Source organism: Jatropha curcas, chromosome 11, assembly GCF_041381405.1.
Source record: "Jatropha curcas cultivar XTBG-Jc1 chromosome 11, XTBG_Jcur_1.0, whole genome shotgun sequence".
Classification (NCBI taxonomy): Eukaryota; Viridiplantae; Streptophyta; class Magnoliopsida; order Malpighiales; family Euphorbiaceae; genus Jatropha; species Jatropha curcas.
Window position 1 is genome coordinate 14,809,134 of NC_143161.1, and position 21,592 is coordinate 14,830,725.

A 21,592-nucleotide genomic window follows, 5' to 3' on the forward strand; every position below is an offset into this window, starting at 1 on the left:
AAAATATGACAGTTATTATAATATCCCATGAATAATTAGATGGACTAATGAACGATTATCAAATATTAAATGTTCGACTCATTACACTTATTGATCTCAACTGCAGAACTATCTAATACTTAGAAATTATATTCATAACTCTCAAATACAATATCTTCTAATATTTGTCTTTAACGACTCTTCTAGACGGCTGATTGTAGAATAACAAAATGAAAGAGCACCTACAACTTGAAAAAATAGAGGGAAAACACTTATGTCTATCACCATGGAGCCACCAATCATGGTGGTTTCATAAATCTACCCCAAACGTAGAAATTCATTGAGGGAAAACACTCACGCAATAGAGAGAAGTCAATCGATGCCCAATTTGTGGACTGGGCTTGCCGAAAACGACAAGAAGTCACTAGAAAGCTCAAAGGAAGTAATTGGAGAGGAAAGGCCTTGGCTTGTGCAAGCTGAGGTCCAATCGACGCAGAGAAGACCAGAAACTTGCTTCCCATTGCCAAAGAAGTAGATCGTTGCCTCAAGCTAGCCATTAGGTAGTCAAGAAGTTGATTGAAGAGGCAGAGGCGAGAAGGGCTTACCCACAAGATAGAGAGGGAGAGAGAATGAGGGCAGGGGTAGAGAAGCTTTGATAATTACTGATTTACCGAGTCGAACCGAGGTTATTCGATAAAAATGGTTCGGTAAATTGGTAAATGGTAAACTGTTGGCAAATATTTTAGAGAAAATTTGGTAAACAATAAATATTTCGGTAAAGTATTAAAAAAATTTCAAATTCCCCATTTACTGATTTACTTAAAACGACGTCATGTTGGTTTCTTTCTTTTTTTTTTTTTTTTTTAAAGTCAATTCTTATATGGTAAATTGATTAATTCAATAAATCAGTCGGTAAACGGTAAAGCTCTATCGGTAAATCGGTAAACAGTGAATTCGATAAATATTCGAATCAATCGGTAAATGGTAAATACTCAATCGGTAAATCGGTAAATCGATAAACATAAATTCAGTAAATGGTTAACCGAATCGACCGAATATCCACCCCTAAATGAGGGAAATAGCTTTTCTCTCTCCTCAAGCAATTGGCCATAATATCTTGGTTGGGTTTGATTCAGTTAGATTTGGTTCACATTCATGGCCTGATTCGGTTCAATTGAGATTTTTACAAATTCTTTTGGTTTTCCAAATGACTTGAATTGGGTTTAAGTGATTTTCAAATGGGTTTCAATTTATTTTGGTTTAATTTTACAAGTAATAGTTATAATATTATTTTCTAAATTTTCCAATTAAATTTTAAATCTAAATCTTTTGCAACTTTAAAATTGGGGTTGTTTCATTTCTATGTCTGAAAAGTGTCCGATAACAGTGTTTATCCCTATTTATAGAAGTTTGTTCAGTGCACGCCAAATAAATCAAAGACTCTAAAATATTCATTGTTTTGGACTATCTATATACAAGATATATACAATAAATACAATTTGGGTTGGGCTTCATTCTTACACATGACCCTAGACCCGCAGGTAGGGGTTGCCACGGTTTCGGAACCGCTGGGTTTGATTCCAAAATCGATGGTTCTGACTCCAAAAAATATGAAATTGGAATCAAATTGAAAAATGATGGTTCCGATTATGGTTTGGAATTGAACGGTTACGGTTCCTTAACAGTTTCAAAACCGATAGTTTCTACTGGTTTTCCGATCGATTTTCTGGCGAATCGCATAATTATAAAATAAAAAATCAGGTAACATTTTTAGTTAAAAATTTAAAATTTAACTATGTATGAAATAATTTTTAAAAACAAATTTAAGAAAAAAAGTTTAAAAAAGGCTTGAACTTAATTTTATTTAAAAAAAAGGCTTGAATTTATTTTTGTTTTTAGAAAGGGCTTGAACTTATTTTTTATTTAAACAAATTGCTTGGACAATAATTAGATATTGTACTTTAGAGAAATTATTTGACAATAATTTGGACAATTATAAATGAAAGAGCTTAAAGAGATTGGAGAGCAGAGAGTAGTAGAGAGAAATAATTTTGTGTTAAGATAAATGAAAATAATGGTATTTATAGTAAATCTAAAAAGTCAACGTTCCACAAATACCTTTAAAACACCTTTAAAACTAGCCATTATATAGACGTTAGGATAATTAATTTGGATATTTCACAAAAACTTTTGAAAAAGTAAAAAAAATTCTGTTGAAACTGCCGGTTCCATCTAGTTCTTGCCAGTTATTGGAACTGACGGTTCATGGTTCCTCAAAACTTGGAACCAAAACCGGACCGCAAGCTCCCGGTTCTGATTCAAGTTCGAACCGATTCTGATTTTGATTATGGTTTTGCAAATCAGAAAATTAATGGCCCTGCCTAAGTGGAGGAGTAGGAATTCAACTTAAGGGAGTTCAAGAAAAACTTTTCAAAAATTTAGAAGACCAAATGAGAAAATATTTTTTTTTCCAAGGTAAATTAAAAAAAGAAATTTTATTCAGGACAAAAAGAGAATTGGATTTAGGGGAGCAGGCATCCGCAGAGCCACCTCCTCCCTCCGCCTCTACCTGGACCGGAGTTAAAAATTAGCTTACGTTAAAATTTTAGAAATAAAAAAAAAATATATATATATATATATATATATATATATATATATATATATATATATCTTCCATTTAATTGCATCATGAGATTTAGACATTCGTAAATAGAAAACAGAACCGCCTTCTTTGAAGTGCTATTTATTAAAGCAACTTTTAGATTTTTTTTCGTTGTTCCGCTGATATGAAAAATTGAGCTCATCAAGGATTCATACTCCTGCATTCAACATTTCTTTAGTTGGTCCCACTTAATGGGAATTAAAGATGGTGCAGCTGGTATATTATTATGCAATGACTCACATTATTTTTTTTAATCCCATAAAAATAAAGGTAGGTTCGCCTGATAATAAACAACCGAATTAATTAATTAGTTGATTTTTATTTAGAAAGATTTGATTTAGTTTATTCATATGGTTGATAGTTAATCCATTTCTAATTAGCAATTGTCTCAATCAATTGCTGATTTGAGCAACTATATTTTAAAATTCTTTTTTGTATTAGCTTATAGCTGATTTAATTTTAAATTATATTTGGACTTCATTAATTATTTTTAAAATTAATATTTTTTATGATATTTTTATACGTAGTTATTTTAAAATAATAATTTTTTATAAATATTATTTTAAAAAAATTTAATTAATATTTTTATTTATATAGCATATTAAAATAAAAAAATAAAAAATAATATTGTTCACTTTAAAAACTTAAAAAAAAAATATTCATTACACATTATAATATTAAAAATATATATATTCTTAATCATCATTTTGTATTTTAATAGAAAACAGTATCAAAAATTTCACTAAACAACAATATTAATCGGTTAACTACTATCAGTTACCAACTCTCAGCAATTGTTAATATCTATCGGTTAGTATGAACAACTAAATCAAATGACCTCTTGCTTTAATTTTAAAAAAATTTTAATTTAATTTAAATTGTAATAAAAGAATTTAGGATTTTTCTATTTAAAAAAATTTTTGATTTAAAAAATCTAACTTATATTGAAGTTTCCACTGTCTACGTGTGAGTTCATAGTGTGTTTTAAGCTCCCACTAAAGCTCGTTTTGTCCATTCCCAAAAGGTTTAACAACTCAGTAAGCACTTTTGAGACTTTCTTTTTGAGCAGCGGGGTCCATGTAGACCTGTAGATGACGCAATCATCTCCATAAAAAAAAGCAAAAGTTTTTGTCTGACTCAGGATGACGTGGAAGGAGGCTACACTGCAAGAATCCTCTTTCAATTCTTGCCCTCACAACTTTGACCTCCTCGGGCTCTCTATATGTAGGTGGGTTGTTAGTATCGGAATTTGATTCATTTTTTTAGTTTTAATATTTAAATTTTATATTTATTATTAAATATTTAGATAGACAAAACTTTTTATTACGCGCCTTATAATAATAAAATGATATTTTGGACGAGTAATTATGCGTTAATAAAAATGTTTATAATTTATATCTAGAAATAAAATTAATAAAATGATAAAGAATTAATTAAAGTGTGAAAAGATGATAATAATATAGAAAAATGAAGTGAAGAATGAGACAAAATAATTTATTTTAACATTTTGACAATGAATTTCAATCAAATGTACTTCATAGATAATTTAGAAATAATTTGTTTGTTGATAAATAAAACCCAAAATTAAGATATGTAAATAAAAAAATGATAAAATTTAAATATTAATAGTATGTTTGGATAGCAATAGGGAGGAAAGAAAATATAAAAGGAAAAGAAAGAGAAAAAAATAAAAAAAAATAATATTTGAATATTTGGGAGGAAAATAAAGAGGAAAAGATGAGCATTAATAATAAAATTATGAATTTAATCTTTAGTTTTTGTAAATAAGTATAATAAATAAATATAAATTTGCGATTAATTATTTTTCTCAAACTTTTCTCCCAAATTGAAAAGAAAATGGTATGTAATTTCGTAATCAATTTTCCCTTTGTATTTTATTTTTTCCATATTTCCTTCATTTTCAAACAAATAAATGGAAAAGAATTAATACTATTTTCCTTCCAAATTCTTTTTCCTCTCATATTTTCCACCAATCCAAACATAGCGTGATTTTATCATTACTCCAACATGTTTAAAACTAATTACATGGTATCAATTTGATAAAAAGGAGTATGATTCATTTTCGTAATGTCGTGTGCTAATCACACGAGTTCATCGACACACTAAGGCAGTTTAATAAAAAAACATAAAATAAATGAGTGTATTATACCAATGTAATAAAGACATAAAATAAATGACCATTTATTTGTTTGTTTTATGTATCTTTATTAGATAAATATAATATATTGATTCACCTATATATCAACTGTAAATAAGTAATTTCAAGATTGACATGTGAAAATACTAATAAATGTCACATAAGCATGTGATATTGACTTGTTCAGACTCATATATCGGTATATCTATGGACTAAACTAATAAAAAATAATTTTTTTTTTTAAAACGGGATGTCTTTGATCATATATTAAAAAAAATATAAAGTCAAAATAATTTTTAAATTTCTAGTTTTATTAATTTACTCCATAGGTGAACCCGTAAATCGAGCTTAGACGGTATAGATTACAAAATCGCGATAGTATGTCCTTAATTTCACACAAGTGACATTGAGTCTTGGTATCATATTTACTGCTAGATAAATACATCGATTTATTATATTCATATCTTTGAAATCATACTGTATGTTTTTTTTTTTTTGGAATAAACTGAATCATATAGATTACGAAGGAGGACCAATAGCATTTTTGGCAAGAGAATGAGCCACCCTATTACAATCATATCATATTATTTTTGATAAATCATGTTACAATGAAAATTTGGTTTCTAATTGAATTGAAGACAGGAATTAATAATTAATATGTCAAACTAAAAGATAACCTTAATTCCAACTAACCTCTTATGACGTCATGCTCTACAAACGTCCAATAGATAATGTGCATGATTAGATTAGATGATTTAAGATAAGCAGAGATCTCTTGAAAGATTAGGCCTAAGATTTATATGGTTTCTAATAAGATTGTAATGTCAACTATGCCATTATCAAAAACAAATAATTGACGAGATACGAAGATCGGTCTTTTCACCTCTAATGTGTTAAACATGCAATTTTAAGACAGTTTCTTTTCAAGTAAGATCAGTTAATTATCAATTTTTTATTTTTAAATCTTAAATCATGAGCTAAAGTCCATTTTGAATGGCTATACGGATGAGACATTTACTGGAATCCAATGAATTTAAAAATTACTATGCAAGTCTGCTAGCCTATCGATTCTATCAATCAATCTAATGAAATCAGTTAAAATTGAAAGGATCGATTTTTCTTATATATATATATAAAAAGAATCAAAATTATATATAGAATTAAATTGTACCGATCCAAATCAAGTTGGTTCGATTTATTTTTAATTTAAGATTTTTAAAAATCAAACTGAATTATATTTTTTTCATTTCTCTATAGAAATCAAAATCAAAATCTAATAGTTTATAAAATTGAATCAAACCTATCAATTTGATTCGGTTTAGTCAATTTGACTGAATTGTGCTCACTAATAAAGTCTACTCTTGCACATTAGACATGCATAACATTAAAAATTTCATTAAAGAAAAAATCAAGATGAACACGTTAACAAATTTTACTTGATTACCTTATTCTTTCAAAATTTGCAAATTTAAGTAATTTTGTTCATAAAAAGACATTTTGAAAATCTCATACTTTTGTTTTTTTTTTTTTTTTCCCTTTAACTTCCCTCTTGACTTTTGGTAGGGGACAAAAAGAATCAGCTGGGGTATGAGATTTTTGACTCAGAGATCAAACTTGACCAAATTCGACCATATCAAGTCCATAAAAAATAGTCCGTTAATGCTTGAAAAGAAATTTCTTTATTCAATTCTATTATTATTTTGGATCATTTTGAAAATAAAAAATAGGTATATTTTTTTGTTTAAGATGTAATCAAACTAATTTGTGCATATTAGAGCTATCCTTGTAAGCAAATTTGAGGTTTAACATCTAATTTTGAGTTTGATTGAGTTTTGTTTTTTACATTTGAACTTAAAAACTAAATGAAATTTAACCCCTTATTTGGAATAAATGAATTTTATAAAATTTTATGAAATTCATTTATAAATCTAATTTTTTGTGTTTGGTATGAAAAAAAAAAAATTGAATTCAATTTTATGAATTCTATTCTATGATTTGAATATAACTAAACTAAATTGTAAAAAAAAAAAAGAAATTATTAAATGAATTCTACAAACTTAAACAAGCAAAATTTATGACAAAATTCTCCATCTGCTTAGCCTTCTAAAGTTATTATGTTAAAAGTATTTTAGGAATAAAAAGCAAATAGATTATAGATAGAATTCATTTAGAAATGAATTTCACATTTTAAGTTTATTTATACTAAATAAATGAAGTGTAAATGTTTTGTGAGATGGAATAATGAATTTAAAATTTACATTATAATGAATTTAAAATTTACATTATTCTCCTTTTTAAAGAAAACCCCCCTAATTATTAAATTCCATAGCCAACGGTCATAAATTAATTTGGCGGGAAGGGATGTGCTAGGTGTGAATTGGGTTGCTTAAAAGTGGGCCACTCCTGTGGAATTTAGAGCAAGCTTGGGACAAGCAATCTCTACACTTTCGGTGTTGTAAAATTTGGACATCTTAGTTCTTAGCCTCTGCAAGTCCTATATATAAAGACACTTCATACACCTCTATTTTTACTCTACTCAGCTTCACTCTCTTCTTTTCCTCATTTGACACATCAGCTGTTATTTTCTCAATTTTGGAAGTTTTAATTAGTTTTTTTGGGAAATTTCTTGTTATTACATTAATAACTAATTTGTAGGAATTTAGACAATTTTAGCTTCTGGGTATTGCATCAACTCAAGTTTTTTTTGTCCATTTCATCATTATTTTGTGACTAAATTTCAAGGGGGCTGGGGGGTTTTCTAGTATTTTGATCATAAGAAGTTCAAGTTTCAAAGAAAATGGTAATGTTCTACAATGGGTGCATTCTATGGAAGTTGTACCTGATTCTTGGCAAAAAATCTAGCGTTAATAAAAGCTTCTATTTTTGGATTTTTCAGATCTTTAATAGGTATAGCTTGGGTACCTAGCAAGAAAGCCTTCATTTCTTTCTACTCTGTTTTCTGCTCTGTTTCCCCTGTTTTTGTTCTGTTTTTTTTGTTACAATTCAGCTTTAGAAAGACTATAACTTTAGTACATATTGTATAATGGGAGGGGCTTCACTTCCTCCGGGATTTCGGTTCCATCCAACTGATGATGAATTGGTAGGATATTATTTGCATAGAAAAGTTCAAGGGCTTGAAATCGAGCTGGAAGTGATTCCTGTGATAGATTTGTACAAATTTGATCCATGGGAGTTGCCAGGTATTCCTCTAACCAATCTTTTTTCACTACTTAAGGAATTAAAAATTGCGTATTCCAATCAATTTTAGGTGGTTTCTAACTTATGTTCAATTTATGGGACTTCTATAGTCCAATAACTTTGTATAAAATGAACTAAATTGTAGTGTGAACATGGAAATTTTTAAAGTCTTGGAAAGCACTTTGTTGTTTGTTTTGTTTATGACTATTTTTCTTTCTTTCTCCTTTATGGACTATAATCGTTACAAGAATAATAGTGGAGGCTACTACTTTTTGTTTCTTTTCTTTTAAAAGTTGTTTCCACTGGATTCCTTCACCAAGGAAAGCATTTCCTCTAGACGTTTTAACATTCTATTTCTTCACATTACTTCTCTTCCTCCCCAACATTACCATTATTGGAAAAGGATTCTGAATACTAAACTTTAAATTTATTGCAGATAAATCATTCCTTCCCAAACGAGACATGGAATGGTTCTTCTTCTGTCCAAGGGATCGAAAGTACCCGAATGGCTCAAGAACGAATAGAGCCACCAAAGCAGGCTACTGGAAAGCTACCGGTAAAGATAGGAAAGTTGTTTGTCAATCTTCTGTGACTGGATATAGAAAGACTCTTGTTTTCTATCGTGGGCGAGCTCCCTTGGGGGATAGAACCGACTGGGTAATGCATGAATATCGTCTCTGCGATGATATTTCTCGAGGCTCATCAAATTTTCAGGTAATTTCAAGGGTTTTTTTGCACCATTGTTGAGAAAATTTATCTTTTACGATGGGTTTCACGTATTCTGGTCATCAAAGCTCCAAATAGCTAAACAATATCTTTAGATCACTTTTCTGCATAATTTTTAAAATGGGATTTCTCTGGAAAGCAGATTCTGAGCAATCTCCATATTTAGTTTATATAAACATGAACTTTTTCGTTCAGGGAGCTTTTGCTTTGTGCCGCGTTGTGAAAAAGAATGAACAAGGGCACAAGACAGGTGATTCACTTGTAGAGCATAAAGCCAAGAAAATTGCAAGCAGCTCAAGCAATGTGGATTTGACTTGTACAGTAACCTCAAATGAACAGTTAAGCATCTCAGGTGACATTTCTTCACAAGGAAGTTACCTGCAGAGCGAAAGTCGATACTCAAGCCCCATTGCTTCTCCTTATCAAATTACACCAATGACTAAATTCGATCCGCCTCCAACGGAGAGCAATTTTTCAAGCATTTGGGTCTCACCTGATCTAATTCTTGATTCTTCAAAGGTATGAAAATATGGGGGGAAAGGATAAATTACGGACTAATTGTTCCCTTTGGCAATTTCTTGATCAATTTTTGGTTTTTTCCTTTCAGGATTATCCACAAGTATCTGAATATCTTCCACAACATGAGTATCCATGGTTCTCGTCCTACTCAAATTTTACTGGAGAAATTGAACATGAACCTGTTGATTGCATTGGATACATGTCGCCTTACTTGGGTTTTAATGGAAATGAGGATCTGCCTTAAGGACAAGGTTTTGATGAGACTAGCTCACTAAATTATGCAAAGCACTTATGGAAAATGAAAAGGGAAATATCATTTTTTAGCTCTTTTTCCCAAATGCAGGAATACAATATCTTGAAGATTTAGTGATCTAGCTTATATCTATGAAAGGATAAAATGTTTCCAAGAAAACGCCTTTTATTGTTGGTTCTTGGAAGGGAAAAATAAAAGAGTGCAGGTATAAAACTCCTTCCTTGTGTATTTATTAGCATTAGCAAATTGGCGTTGTATTTCGTTAGGTTGTAGCCCTGATTGTGATCACTTTTATAGATTGCATCAGGAGTTGGTTTCTAATTTCCTGTTTGAAATGTCTTTGTAAAATAAGCTTCTTCATGCTTTGGAGCTTACCTTCTAATATAATGTTATAAATATAGAAAATCAAATTTTCTCCTTCATAGTATATATGAACATATTCTGGTTTAGTTGCTCACCTGTCATTGATTCAAGTCTACTACTTGTATAGCTAAGCATAGTTCAGCAAAATTGACCCGACCAAATCGGTTTCATTAGGTTTTAACATATCCGGTTTTTTTTTTTTTTTTTTTTTTTTTTTTGCTTCAATAGAAAAAAGACACTGATTTTTTTAGCCAGTTTGAATTTTACTAAGCCCAAAAATAAGCCTAAATCAGTCCAAAAAATAACTAAAGGACTGAATCAATCCTGGTGAATACTTATATTCTATCACATATAAACAAATGAAATAAAAGAAAATGATCCATATAGTTAATCTAAATAATTGATTAATGCAAAAATATTAAATTGATATTAAAATTAAAATAAATAAACTTAAGAGTTCATTGTGTAAGTCGTAATAGAATTTAGTATAATCAAATATAGTTTCTACTACAACAATATAACGAGAAGAAATGTGAATTGAAGAGCCGAGAAAGACGCAGAGAAATGAGTTTTTGGTTATCAAGTGTCAATGTCATGACACCTTAGTTTTGATATTGAGTCAAATGTCTTTGTCATATTTGCTTTGGAATGCAATATTCTCTCAAGATTTAAAGGTAAAAATATACGATATGAACGATATAAGGCAGTGCATTCTGAAAAGCTGGCTTTAGACATAGTCTTTCAACTTCTGATTGGCTTTGGGTTCACTGGTGGGATCAATAAGTTTGGATTTTAGTACAAACTACAATAAAGCAAATTTGTATGGTTCTATAATGATTAAGGGAGTCTACGTCATCTCTAGATGGCAGTACAAGTATGTCTTAATAATAACAGTTGATATTCAACCTGTGACTCCTCCAAAAGCAAAATTTTATTATTATCATGAAAATATTGTCATATATCTAATCTAATGGTTATAAGCCAAATGCATAACTTTATAAAAATACTTTAACTCCTTAAATACTATTAAGAATTTGGCATAGGAAAAAATTAATTAAATTCAATTAACAATTCATTTAATATGACCTTATAATGAGTTGGGCTTCTCTCCCTTCAATTGTCACTTGACAAGCATATGATGCTAGTACAAATTCACCGCACAAACACTTTACTCTTGCAAGATTCAATTAAAAATTCATTTAATATGAATTTTTAATAAATTGTACTTACTTTTAATATGAAATGGTTTAATTCACCTTTATATGTCATTCACTCAATTCATATTTCTCCGATGTGGGATCACCTACTTACTTCAACAAATACTTAATTCAATTCATAAAATTGCATATATTTCAACTTGCAAATTTTTTTTAAAAAATCTTTTAACTAGTAAAATTAAATTGATTAAATATTTATTGAATGGTTGAAAAAGGCAAAATTATTGTTCCAAATGTTTTTTTTTTTAAATGTCGGAGATCCAATAGACCAAAAGAATATATAGGGTACATAGCAAGGGTAGTTTCCCCTTTGAATAACATTCACCAAATTGGTAGTAAATTTTGTGACAGAGAGGACTCGAATTTAAGACATCCTACTCTTCATATCTTTTATAAAATATAAGAAGAAACAAAATAAATCTCTATAAAATTTAGAGTGGCACTAAATTAAAGATGCAAAAACTAAAAACTAGGGGGTATATTTATAATTTGGCCTGTGAATCTAGTATAAGTAATACTTATATCAACTTCTTCAAGGAGAAGTTGTCCAAGAGTATTTGCTATGATTTAAATCGTGAAATGATGTAAATTCCATTATAAAAATTATATTTTATTTAACATTTTGATTCCTTTTGTAAATTATTGAAGTTAAATTTAATTAACAATTCAAGTGCAGAGTTGAAAATGTTACCAAATAAAGGACAACTCGTTACTGTCATACACCGAGAAAATATTGGACTATTTTAGATTTATTGTATACTGTCTTGCTTAGCAAACCGCTTCCATTACTCGAAATATTAAAATATATTCTTTCCGTTTTACATATATACATTCATATCTTTTATCTGTCTCAAAATGTAATTCTATTTTTTTTATAAATATTATTTATTATCTCATTTATTAATATATCCTATTTAATATATATTTATATTTTCAATTCATATCTATTATTTAATATTATAAAGGGATATTTTGAAAAAAATACTAAATAAAAAATATAATTCAATTATATTAATTAGTTTTTCTTAATATATGTGAACGTCAAACTAGTCCTATATATATGAGACGAAATGAGTATTATTAACGCTTTATAATAGGATTATTATTAACTTTATGTAAGAGAATTTTAAGCATCAAGTGATAATTAGCAATAACATGTTGATCTTATTAGATATTTTTTGAAAGAGAAATAATGAATATTCATTACATCGAAGAAAAATAATCCAAAAGACAAATAGGAATATTATTCCAAAGATGAAAATGAGTATGACGGTAGGAGGCAATTTGTGTAACGAACTTATATACTTATATGAGGCAATTTGATAAGGAGGCAAAAAAATTAGGCTTCAACTTTAACTAGGGCAAAATAAATACAAGTAATGTTTCAAGATATTTGCAGTTAACTTTTTTGTAAAACATTTCAAATTATTAGAAATGTGAGTGCAATAAACCAATTATAAGGAAAAAAATTGAAGAGTTTTATTACTAATATGAATAATTATTAGATTGTATTGAGCAACTTAAAGACCGAACAAGTAAGTAATACCGAGCAACATCCGTATTCGTTTGAATAAAAGTAATGGTCAATCAAAAGAATCATTAAAAGTCATTAATTACCAAGATCCTTGCTTGGTATTCATAGCCGAGATTCTTGCCATAAATTTATATCTTCAATTACAATAAGAAATGTATTATAAATACTTGTGTAGTATCCCATAAGAGGACACCTTATCATTTTAAATAGCAATTTCAACATTTTCTTGAGTTCTTTGAATTTACTTCTATCAAATTGGTTCGATGAGCGTCGAACACACCTCAACTTTTACATCCAGTTTTTCATAATCTTCTCCCATCAAAACAAAATTGCAATTGATGAAACCCAAAACTTGCTTGATGAAACCCAAAACCTAGGAATGGAGTCTTCTCCAAACCTAAATTCAAACATTGTAACTCATCTTTATGGTTCAACACATGGTGATGTCCCATCTGCTTCTAATCCCCCTTCAGCGACAGACCAACAGGTTGCAAAGGCCTTAGCCAAGACATACAATAACTTTGCATCCATCTTAGAAAGGTTCATGCACTCTCAACCACCTTCACAGCCTTCCCAACAACACAATTACTCCCTAAAAAATGGAAGCAAATTGTACAAAGGGAAGAAGAAGAGCACATAAACCTTCCAGAGGAAACTGAAACCTCTTAGAGGACAGAAACTACTCACAGTAGAAATGTAGAGAACACGTCCAAGAGCGCGAATGATAAAAGCTCCCGAACAAGGATCAGTGACAGCGTTTTTCGCAAGTGTACGAAATCGCAACAAGTAATATAGAGTAAGAGAGTATCGTATCCACAGAGATTGTTTATCAATTACCAAAATTATGTTAACCTATTATTATTTAGACAACGATAAGAGAGATTCACTGTAAGGTAAATAAAATTTAAAGTAAAAATAGAAGAGATCAAACACAAAATTTAGGTGAAAAGAAATCAGAGGATTAAGCTACTAGGGAATTTGATTTCACTTAATTCTATCCAGCTTATTCTATTAGTTTATTAATCAACTATAATTGTTCAAGTAGGAGAAACAACCTTAAAGTTACTAACAAGCTCTCCCGATTTATTGTTAGCTATTCTAATCCAGTTTAATTACCTATCTTTAATAGTGAAATTAAACGTAAATCAGATTATTAGGTTTTGTGGTTGTTTTGTGAGTTCACAACTTAATACTTTATTAACTTATGAAAACCCCCCTTGAGTCAAACCATATAGCTTCCGCATCAAGTTATTATTCTCAAGTAAATTATTATCTTTTTTATATCAATAACCCTTCTCCCGAATGTGATTATTGAAATAGCTCAATCCAGGGGAAATAATTTCTGCCTGGAAGCCTTAAGCACAATAATAAGTTATAACAGGAACAAAGAAAAATAAATCTAATATTATAAACTGGAATCGAATTAAATTACATCAAATCCCTAGTATAAGAGTTTAGCTAGACATAGTAATCAAATTAAACTCAATCATACTTGAATCATTCATCATGTTTAAAGACAGTCAATAAAGAAAGAAACAAGATGAAGAGTTTAGAATAAAAACTGTATCACAACTATGTTGATGGCTTCCTTGAGTCTTGGCACAATTATTTGATGCTTGAAATCTTTGAGAGAGAGAATTATGTAAAGAAATTGCATAAAAACGAGATCCCCTGTTATGAGAAGTTCCTCTCTTTATATAGAGTTCCTGAAGGCAAGTCTGACTCCTTTTAGGAAATAGAATCCTTATTTAGTGAAAAATCCTTTATAGGAGATCATGACTGTTTAGGCTCTTGATTTCTTCTTGATTAGGACTCCTTTTTCTCCAAGAATAGGTCCAGGTCTTGTTTAGTGTGTTTAGGAAACTCCCTAAAGTCGGCCCATGTGAGAAAAAGCTTGATTTGCGTATTAAATTCACGCTGGTTCCGCCTGCACAGCACGGGCGTGCATCATGGCACGGGCTGGGTGTGCTTTAGTCTGGAAGTCTGGCTAGTGAAGCACGGGGCGTGCTAGGTAGCACGGGCTAGTGAAGCACTGAGGCACGGGCGTGCTACCAAGCACAGGCAGGGCGTGCTTTCTTCTGGAAGTCTGCCTAGGATTGCCAGGAGTGTGCTAAGATTAACACGCCCTGGTCCCATTGTAGCACGGCCGTGCCTTTTGACACACCCTGGCCGTGCTTTCTTCTGTCCCTCCTTTGGTTTCCTTGGCTTCTAGCACGGTTGTGCCTTTTAGCACGGCCTGGGCATGCTAGAAGTTAAGTGCCTTGTATTATAAAGTCCTTCTCTGCGCCAAATTCCTACAATTTTCTCTTAGACCAAGCGGATTAAAGATCATGGAAGCTTTTTGAACACAATTATACTAGAAGTGATTTAAAATCAAATTAAAGTAATAAAAACTTACTAAAATTCTAATAAAAACTATATTAAAAACACTATAAAATTAACACTTATCAAGGGAGATCCTAAAGGAATACAGAGTGGCTAGAGAAAACAGTGATAATGGGCTCAGAAATGATTTGCCATTATCGTCTGAAGTGTTGGCTATATCTTTCCCATCCAAATTTAAGATGCCCAACTTTCAAACATATGATGGAACAACAGATCCTCGAAGTCATCTTGCCAACTTCAGAACAATCATGCACATCCAGATGACTACAGATGCTTTGCTATATCGAGCATTCCCAGCAACCTTGAAGGGTCCAGCACAAGAGTGGTACCAGATGCTTAAGATAAGATTAATTTCATCCTTTGCTCAGTTGGCCTCGGCTTTCAAAGCACGCTTTATCACGTGCATATGAAGCAAAAAGATCTCCTCTGATCTGATTGATTTAAAAAGGAATGATGGCTAATCACTCAAAGATTATCTCAAACAAATTTCAAAAATTAGTCATGCAAATTGAAAATCTAAATGCAAAGGTGGCGACCAGTGCAATGGTGAAGAACTGTACATTTGGGAAGTTATTTGATTCTATCAGTATTGACCCACCACTCTCTTTTATAGAGTTTATGTCTCAAGCAAATAATTATGCTCGTCCAGATGAAGCTTGGAAGCAATAACAATTGCAAACTAAAATCCTATAGGAGAAGAAGAAAGAATAGTCTAGCAGATGGAGATCACCTCCACGATTCTGTAGGGCACATCTTGCTCTGGCAAACTATGCCTTTAAAACCCCATATTCTCGAGACAGAGATGTTGAGGAGCGGCAGCTCACACCTCTAACCAGAAGCCAAACTTATATCCTTGATTAGATCCAAAGGCATGATGAGGCAATTTATGTCACCTACCCAAGAAAGATGAGGGAGGAATCTTCTACATTTAGGGATAAGAGCAAGTATTGTGACTCCCACAGAGATGTACGACATGATACTGGACATTGTTGGCAATTGAAAAAAGAAATTGAAAAACTAATACAACGTGGTGTGCTTAAGAATTTTGTGCAGGGACGAATAGAAAACCATGCTGGTGAAAAGAAAGAACACAAATCATTAGCAAAAATAGAAACAGTGGTTGTAATCAACATGATCATTGGAAGGCCCACAAGTGGAGATAGCAATACAACAAGAAAGAGGCATGCAAGAGAGATCTACTCAATAATTTTGAAAAAATTCCACCTAAGCAACCCTCGATCACCTTTACAGCGGAGGATAGTGCAGGGGTGCAACATCCACATGCAGATGCCTTGGTCGTGCAGGGGATCATTGAAAATTACAGAGTCAAACACATATTGGTGGATGATGGTAGTGTTATGAATTTACTAACATTTGATGTCTTTAAAGCTTTAAAATTGGATATTAATAAACTAAAATATGTTCGTACACCTTGAGTAGCGCTTGCAAGAAAACAGGTTCAAGTGAAAGGATCTATTGAAGTATCAATGGAATTGGTAATGAAGAACATACGAAGAATTTTCAAGCAGAGTTTGTGTGGTGGATCCCATTCCCGTACAATGCCATCACCAGTCGACCATTGTTATATGAACTAAATGCTTGTACATCGATTAAATTCTTAACTTTAAAATTTCCTATTAATGATAAGGTTGTAGTAGTAAGGGGAGACCAAAGAGCTACTAGAGAAACCTATGGTTGCTTTGAAGAGTTCGCATTATTCATTACCTACCTTGATTACAGAGTAATAGGAGTTGAAAGAGCAACAATCCAATAGAAGGAGCAGAGCCCTTTGATATTCCTTGAGAGCGAACAAAATTGAACCTAGAGCCTGAGATAGATCCAGTTGAAGTGGAGATAGAGGAAGGAAAGAAAATACAAGGGGGGACGAGCACCATTGGGGTAATATTAAAAAATCTCTTACTAGTTTTGAAATAACATAAAAATGATTTTGCATGGCAGGCTAGTGATATAACAGGGATTAATCCAACAGTGATGAGCCATAAGCTCAGTATTGACCCTAATATTAAACCCATAAAATAAAAGAAAAGAAATCATGCACCTGAGCGACAAAATATAATAGTTGTAGGATAAATTAATTAAAGCAGGTTTTGTTCGAGAGGTGTTGTATCCAACTTGGCTTGCTAACAGTGTTCTTCTTCCTAAGCAAATAGCAAGTGGCGATTATGTATAGATTTTACAAACTTGAATAAAGCATGTTCCAAAGACTCATATCCCCTCCCAAACATTGATCAATCAGTAGACTCTATAGCTGGATACGAGAAGTATAGTTTTATGGATGCAGCAGCAGGGTACCATCAAATCGAGATGAGCAAGGAAGATGAAGAGAAAACAACCTTTATAATGGATAGAGGCACTTATTGTTATAGGGTCATGCCGTTCGGTCTGAAAAACACTGGAGCAACATATCAAAGACTAGCGAAAAAATGTTTAAAGATCTAATTGGAGATTCAGTCAAGGTTTATATGGATGACATGATAGTCAAAAGCAAAAAAGCTGAGCAACATGCACATGATCTAGGGCGAGCACTCGACATATTGCACAGGTATGGATTGAAGTTAAACCCCGATAAATGTGTTTTTGGTGTCACTGTAGGTAAATTCTTGGGGTTCATGATATTACAAAGGGGAATTAAAGCAAATCCACAAAAAATACAAGGAGTATTGGACATGCAGCCACCAAAAGAATTCAATGATGTTCAGAAATTAAATGGACAAATTATAGCTTTGGGACGATTTATATCATGCTCAAATGAAAGGACTTTGAATGGACAACTGAATGTCAGAAAGAATTTGCAGAGTTGAAAGCATTTCTTGCTTCACCACCTCTTCTTAGTAGACCAAAAACAAGTGAGCCTTTATATTTGTGACTCTCTGTAGCAGAAGAGATAGTAGCTTCAGTTTTGATTAGAAAGGAAGGTACTGAACAATTTCCAATTTATTATGTGAGCAAAGTACTAAGAGGAGCAGGATTAGATATTCCTATTTAGAAAAATTAGCATATACTATGTTAATAACTTCCACAAAGTTACAACATTACTTCTAAGCACACACAATTTATGTTCGGACTAATTATCCATTGAAAAGGTTATTGCACAGAGTAGAAACGTTAGGACGAATGATAGAGTGGTGCATTAGGCTCAGGGAGTTTGACATTCAATATGTACCCCGAGCAACCTTAAGGGCACAAGCACATTCACATTTTATTTTAGAATTAACAGGAAGTCCAGCAAAAGAAGAACAAAAAAATCCCACAGAAATGGTATTGGCAATTATATACAGACGGAGCATCCAATCAAGTAGGAGTTGGCGCAGGGATCATACTATAAGGACCTAACAAAATTAAACTTTAAGATGCAGTACAATTGAAGTTTGGGGTGATCAATAATGTTATTGAATATGAACCGGTGATTACAAGCGTCAAATTAGCATAGGAGGTAAGACTTGAACAACTATCAATTTATTCTGACTCTCAACTAGTGGTCAATCAATTTGCAGGAAAATTTGAAGTCAAGGAGCTAATTCTCATAAAATATAAGGCTCTAGCAATTCAATTATTATCACAAGTGGAAAGCTAGTAGATATATCAGATTCCTCGGGCAAAGAATGTTGAGGCATATAACCTAGCAAAAAATGGCAACATCAAAGGTGTGAGTCTCCTCCCGAGTGCCATGGGTAAGATCCGAAGGACGGAATCAATCTAGATGGGCCTATTTGTCAGTTTCTCACTGAGTGATGAGGAACTCCTTATGGTTCCTTTTGTTTGTTATGGCTCGATTTTAGCGCTTCTGTTTTTTGGATTGGCTCTTTGGAGCGCTTTCAAAGTGTGTGATGTGTTTAGAGTTGCCACCTTAATTTGTTTTTATTTTTGGAGAAAATATTAAGGAAAAATCCCGTGATTGACTCCAATTTTGGTTTGCCACTAGGATAAAATGCACTAGCCTCGAATCATTAGGTTCGGGGACTTGGTTTTCCTCTTCTTTTTGAGTTGAATCATCAATTTGGGGTTTAATCAAGAAATCAAAATATTGGTTTGTATGAATATCAGTTTATCGATACATGATTATATTTATAATGCATGACAATTATAGACAAACATTAAAGGCATAAATAATTGAAAATAGCATAATTCGGAGGGAAGCCCGACTCTAGCATCGTTTATCAAGGATTCTAGGTTAGGGGCCCGCTACCTAGGCTGAAATCTATAAGTATGCCTTCATACCTCGTTTGAATGAGGATTAGGGCGTACGAAGTTCTACCATTGATTAGGATGCTAGGATTTTGAAAGTGCCACTCTTAAAGTGGGCTTGTGAGGTGTCGGACAGATCGGGCTTAGGTTTGAAAATTGGTTTTATATTGTGTGTCGCACGAACCGGGCTTAAAGCATTTTGAGTGCTGGACGGACCGAGTTTGACAGTTTATAAGGTGCCGGATGGACCAGGCTTAATTGATAAAGATTGAGTTTAGTGTTTATACCCTAGGACGAGGGGTTTTAAGGTCAAGGTTTACGAGTGTGTGGCTTCAGAGTTCCATGGTGACAAAAAACCAAAGAGGTCGAGTCTTTCTCCAGAAATAGCAAAGGTAGGGCACGAGGACCCAAAATTAAATAATATATTTTTACTTAGCTTTGGTCTAAGGAAGACCAAAGTGTGAGTGAAAGTTGAAATGATCGACTTTTGAGAACCAAGTCGGGCTTTAACTCAACTAAGGAAGAAGAATAAAGTCGGACTTTAAGGCCTTAGAATCGTTTACAAATGGAGAAATAGAGTCATTGAAGCTTGATAATTACTCAATCAAGCAATAAGAGGTGCTTGAAATGAAGGGGGGAGTGCTGAATTTATAGGCTACTGGAGCCCCTGGTCGGTATAGAGCATGTCAGCGCCGGTGCCGGTGAAGCTTGCTTTAAAGGGCCGAGCCGGTACTGATAGGTAGGGGATCGGTACCACCATTGGCAGCTCGGTACCGATCAGGGCAAATTATTGCCCTGCCCTTTTGGCCTGATTTTTGAGTTTTTCGGCTTCTGGGAGTCCGTTTAAGGCCCAAACGATGTCCGATCAAATTGATTCTCGCACCGTTGGATTCGTAATGGAATTACCAAGAGCATGTAACTGAAATCATGGTCAATAAAAGGTTGAATGGACAAAAAATATTATGCCTTTTGAAATTCAATATGTGGCAAGCATTAATGAAGACCCCATTTTATGGTTAGACAACCATCAAGAGGGATGAAATCGATTGTGGAATATTTGGATTAAGGAGTTCTTCCTCTAGATAATAAAGAAGCAATTAAAATCTCAAGAAAGGAAGTTAATTATGCTTATGAACATCAGACATTAGACAGAAGATCAAAAGTTCACCCATTGGCAAAATGTTCGAGCAAAGAAGAGGTTAAGTATGCGATCAAGGAGGCGCATGAAGGATTATGTGGAGCACATGAAGGGATAGATGCAATCATTAGAAAAATTACTTTGCTTATTATTGGCCAACCATGAAGAAGGATGTAAAGCACAAAGTCAGATAATGTCAATAATGTCAGAAATATAGCAGAATACCTTGGCAACCTGTGGCACAATTACAACCTTTGGGAGGGGCATGGCCATTTGCACAATGGGGAATTGATATCCTTGGTCCATTTCCCTAGACAACTGGACAGAAAAAATTTATAGTTGTGGTAGTGGATCACTTTATGGAATGGGTAGAAGTAGAACCTTTGTCCATAATTACACCGAACAGAGTAACATCTTTCTTTTAGAGTAACATAATCTTTCGATATGGAGTACTGAACAACATAGCCACGGGCAATGGAAAATAGTTTGACTCCTTACACTTTCGCAATTTCTATTTGAACTGAAAAAGATCAAACTACACTTCACATCAGTAGATCACCCCTAAATAACTGGGTTAATAGAAGTTACTAATCAAATTCTTTTGTAAAGATTAAAGAAGAGGTTGGACGAAAAAAAAAAACAAATTGAGTGAGTGAATTAAACAGTGTATCATGGGCATATCGAACGACCCCAAAAAAGTCTATAAGAAAAACTCCCTTTTCCCTAGTTTATGGAACAAAAGCTATCATCCTAATAGATATTGAAGTGCCTAGTGCAAGAACCATGCACTATAATACAAAAGAAAAATGATGAGTAAATGAGGATTGCATTAGATCTATTGGAAGAACAAAGAGATCAAGCAAATATCCGAGCTGAAGCATGCAAAATGCAAATGATAAAATTCTATAACAAAAGAGTGAAGATTAGAAGCTTCCAAATAGGAGATTTAGTCCTTAAAAAGATAGAGATCATAAAAGGATAGTTGAAGTGAGCAAATTAGGACCAAACTAGGAAGGTCCATATGAAATAATATAAAAAAATAGGTTTGAGCACCTATAGAATAAAAGCAGTCAACGACAAAGAATTTCCTCGAACATGGAATGTAGAGAACCTGTGAAAATAATATGTATAAATAAAAGAATTAGAGGAAAAATAGGTTTTTTCACCTAAGTGTTAGGATTTTAGGAAATTGGATGTAAAAAGGGTAGCTTAGGGAAGTTAAGGGAATAGAACGATCCTAACAAATAGGTTTTC

At 32.3% G+C, this 21,592-nt stretch overlaps 1 protein-coding gene across 1 annotated transcript; it reads left to right on the top strand.

Moving 5' to 3' along the window:
- The first annotated feature begins 7,297 nt into the window (after nt 1-7,297).
- LOC105636098 (NAC domain-containing protein 71) lies at nt 7,298-9,917 on the top strand. The gene is made up of 4 exons (XM_012219266.4): nt 7,298-7,999; nt 8,434-8,711; nt 8,919-9,242; nt 9,331-9,917. Exons 1-4 carry the CDS (start codon nt 7,843-7,845, stop codon nt 9,484-9,486), a joined length of 915 nt encoding a protein of 304 aa, XP_012074656.1. The 5' UTR covers nt 7,298-7,842; the 3' UTR covers nt 9,487-9,917.
- Nucleotides 9,918-21,592: the final 11,675 nt, after the last annotated feature.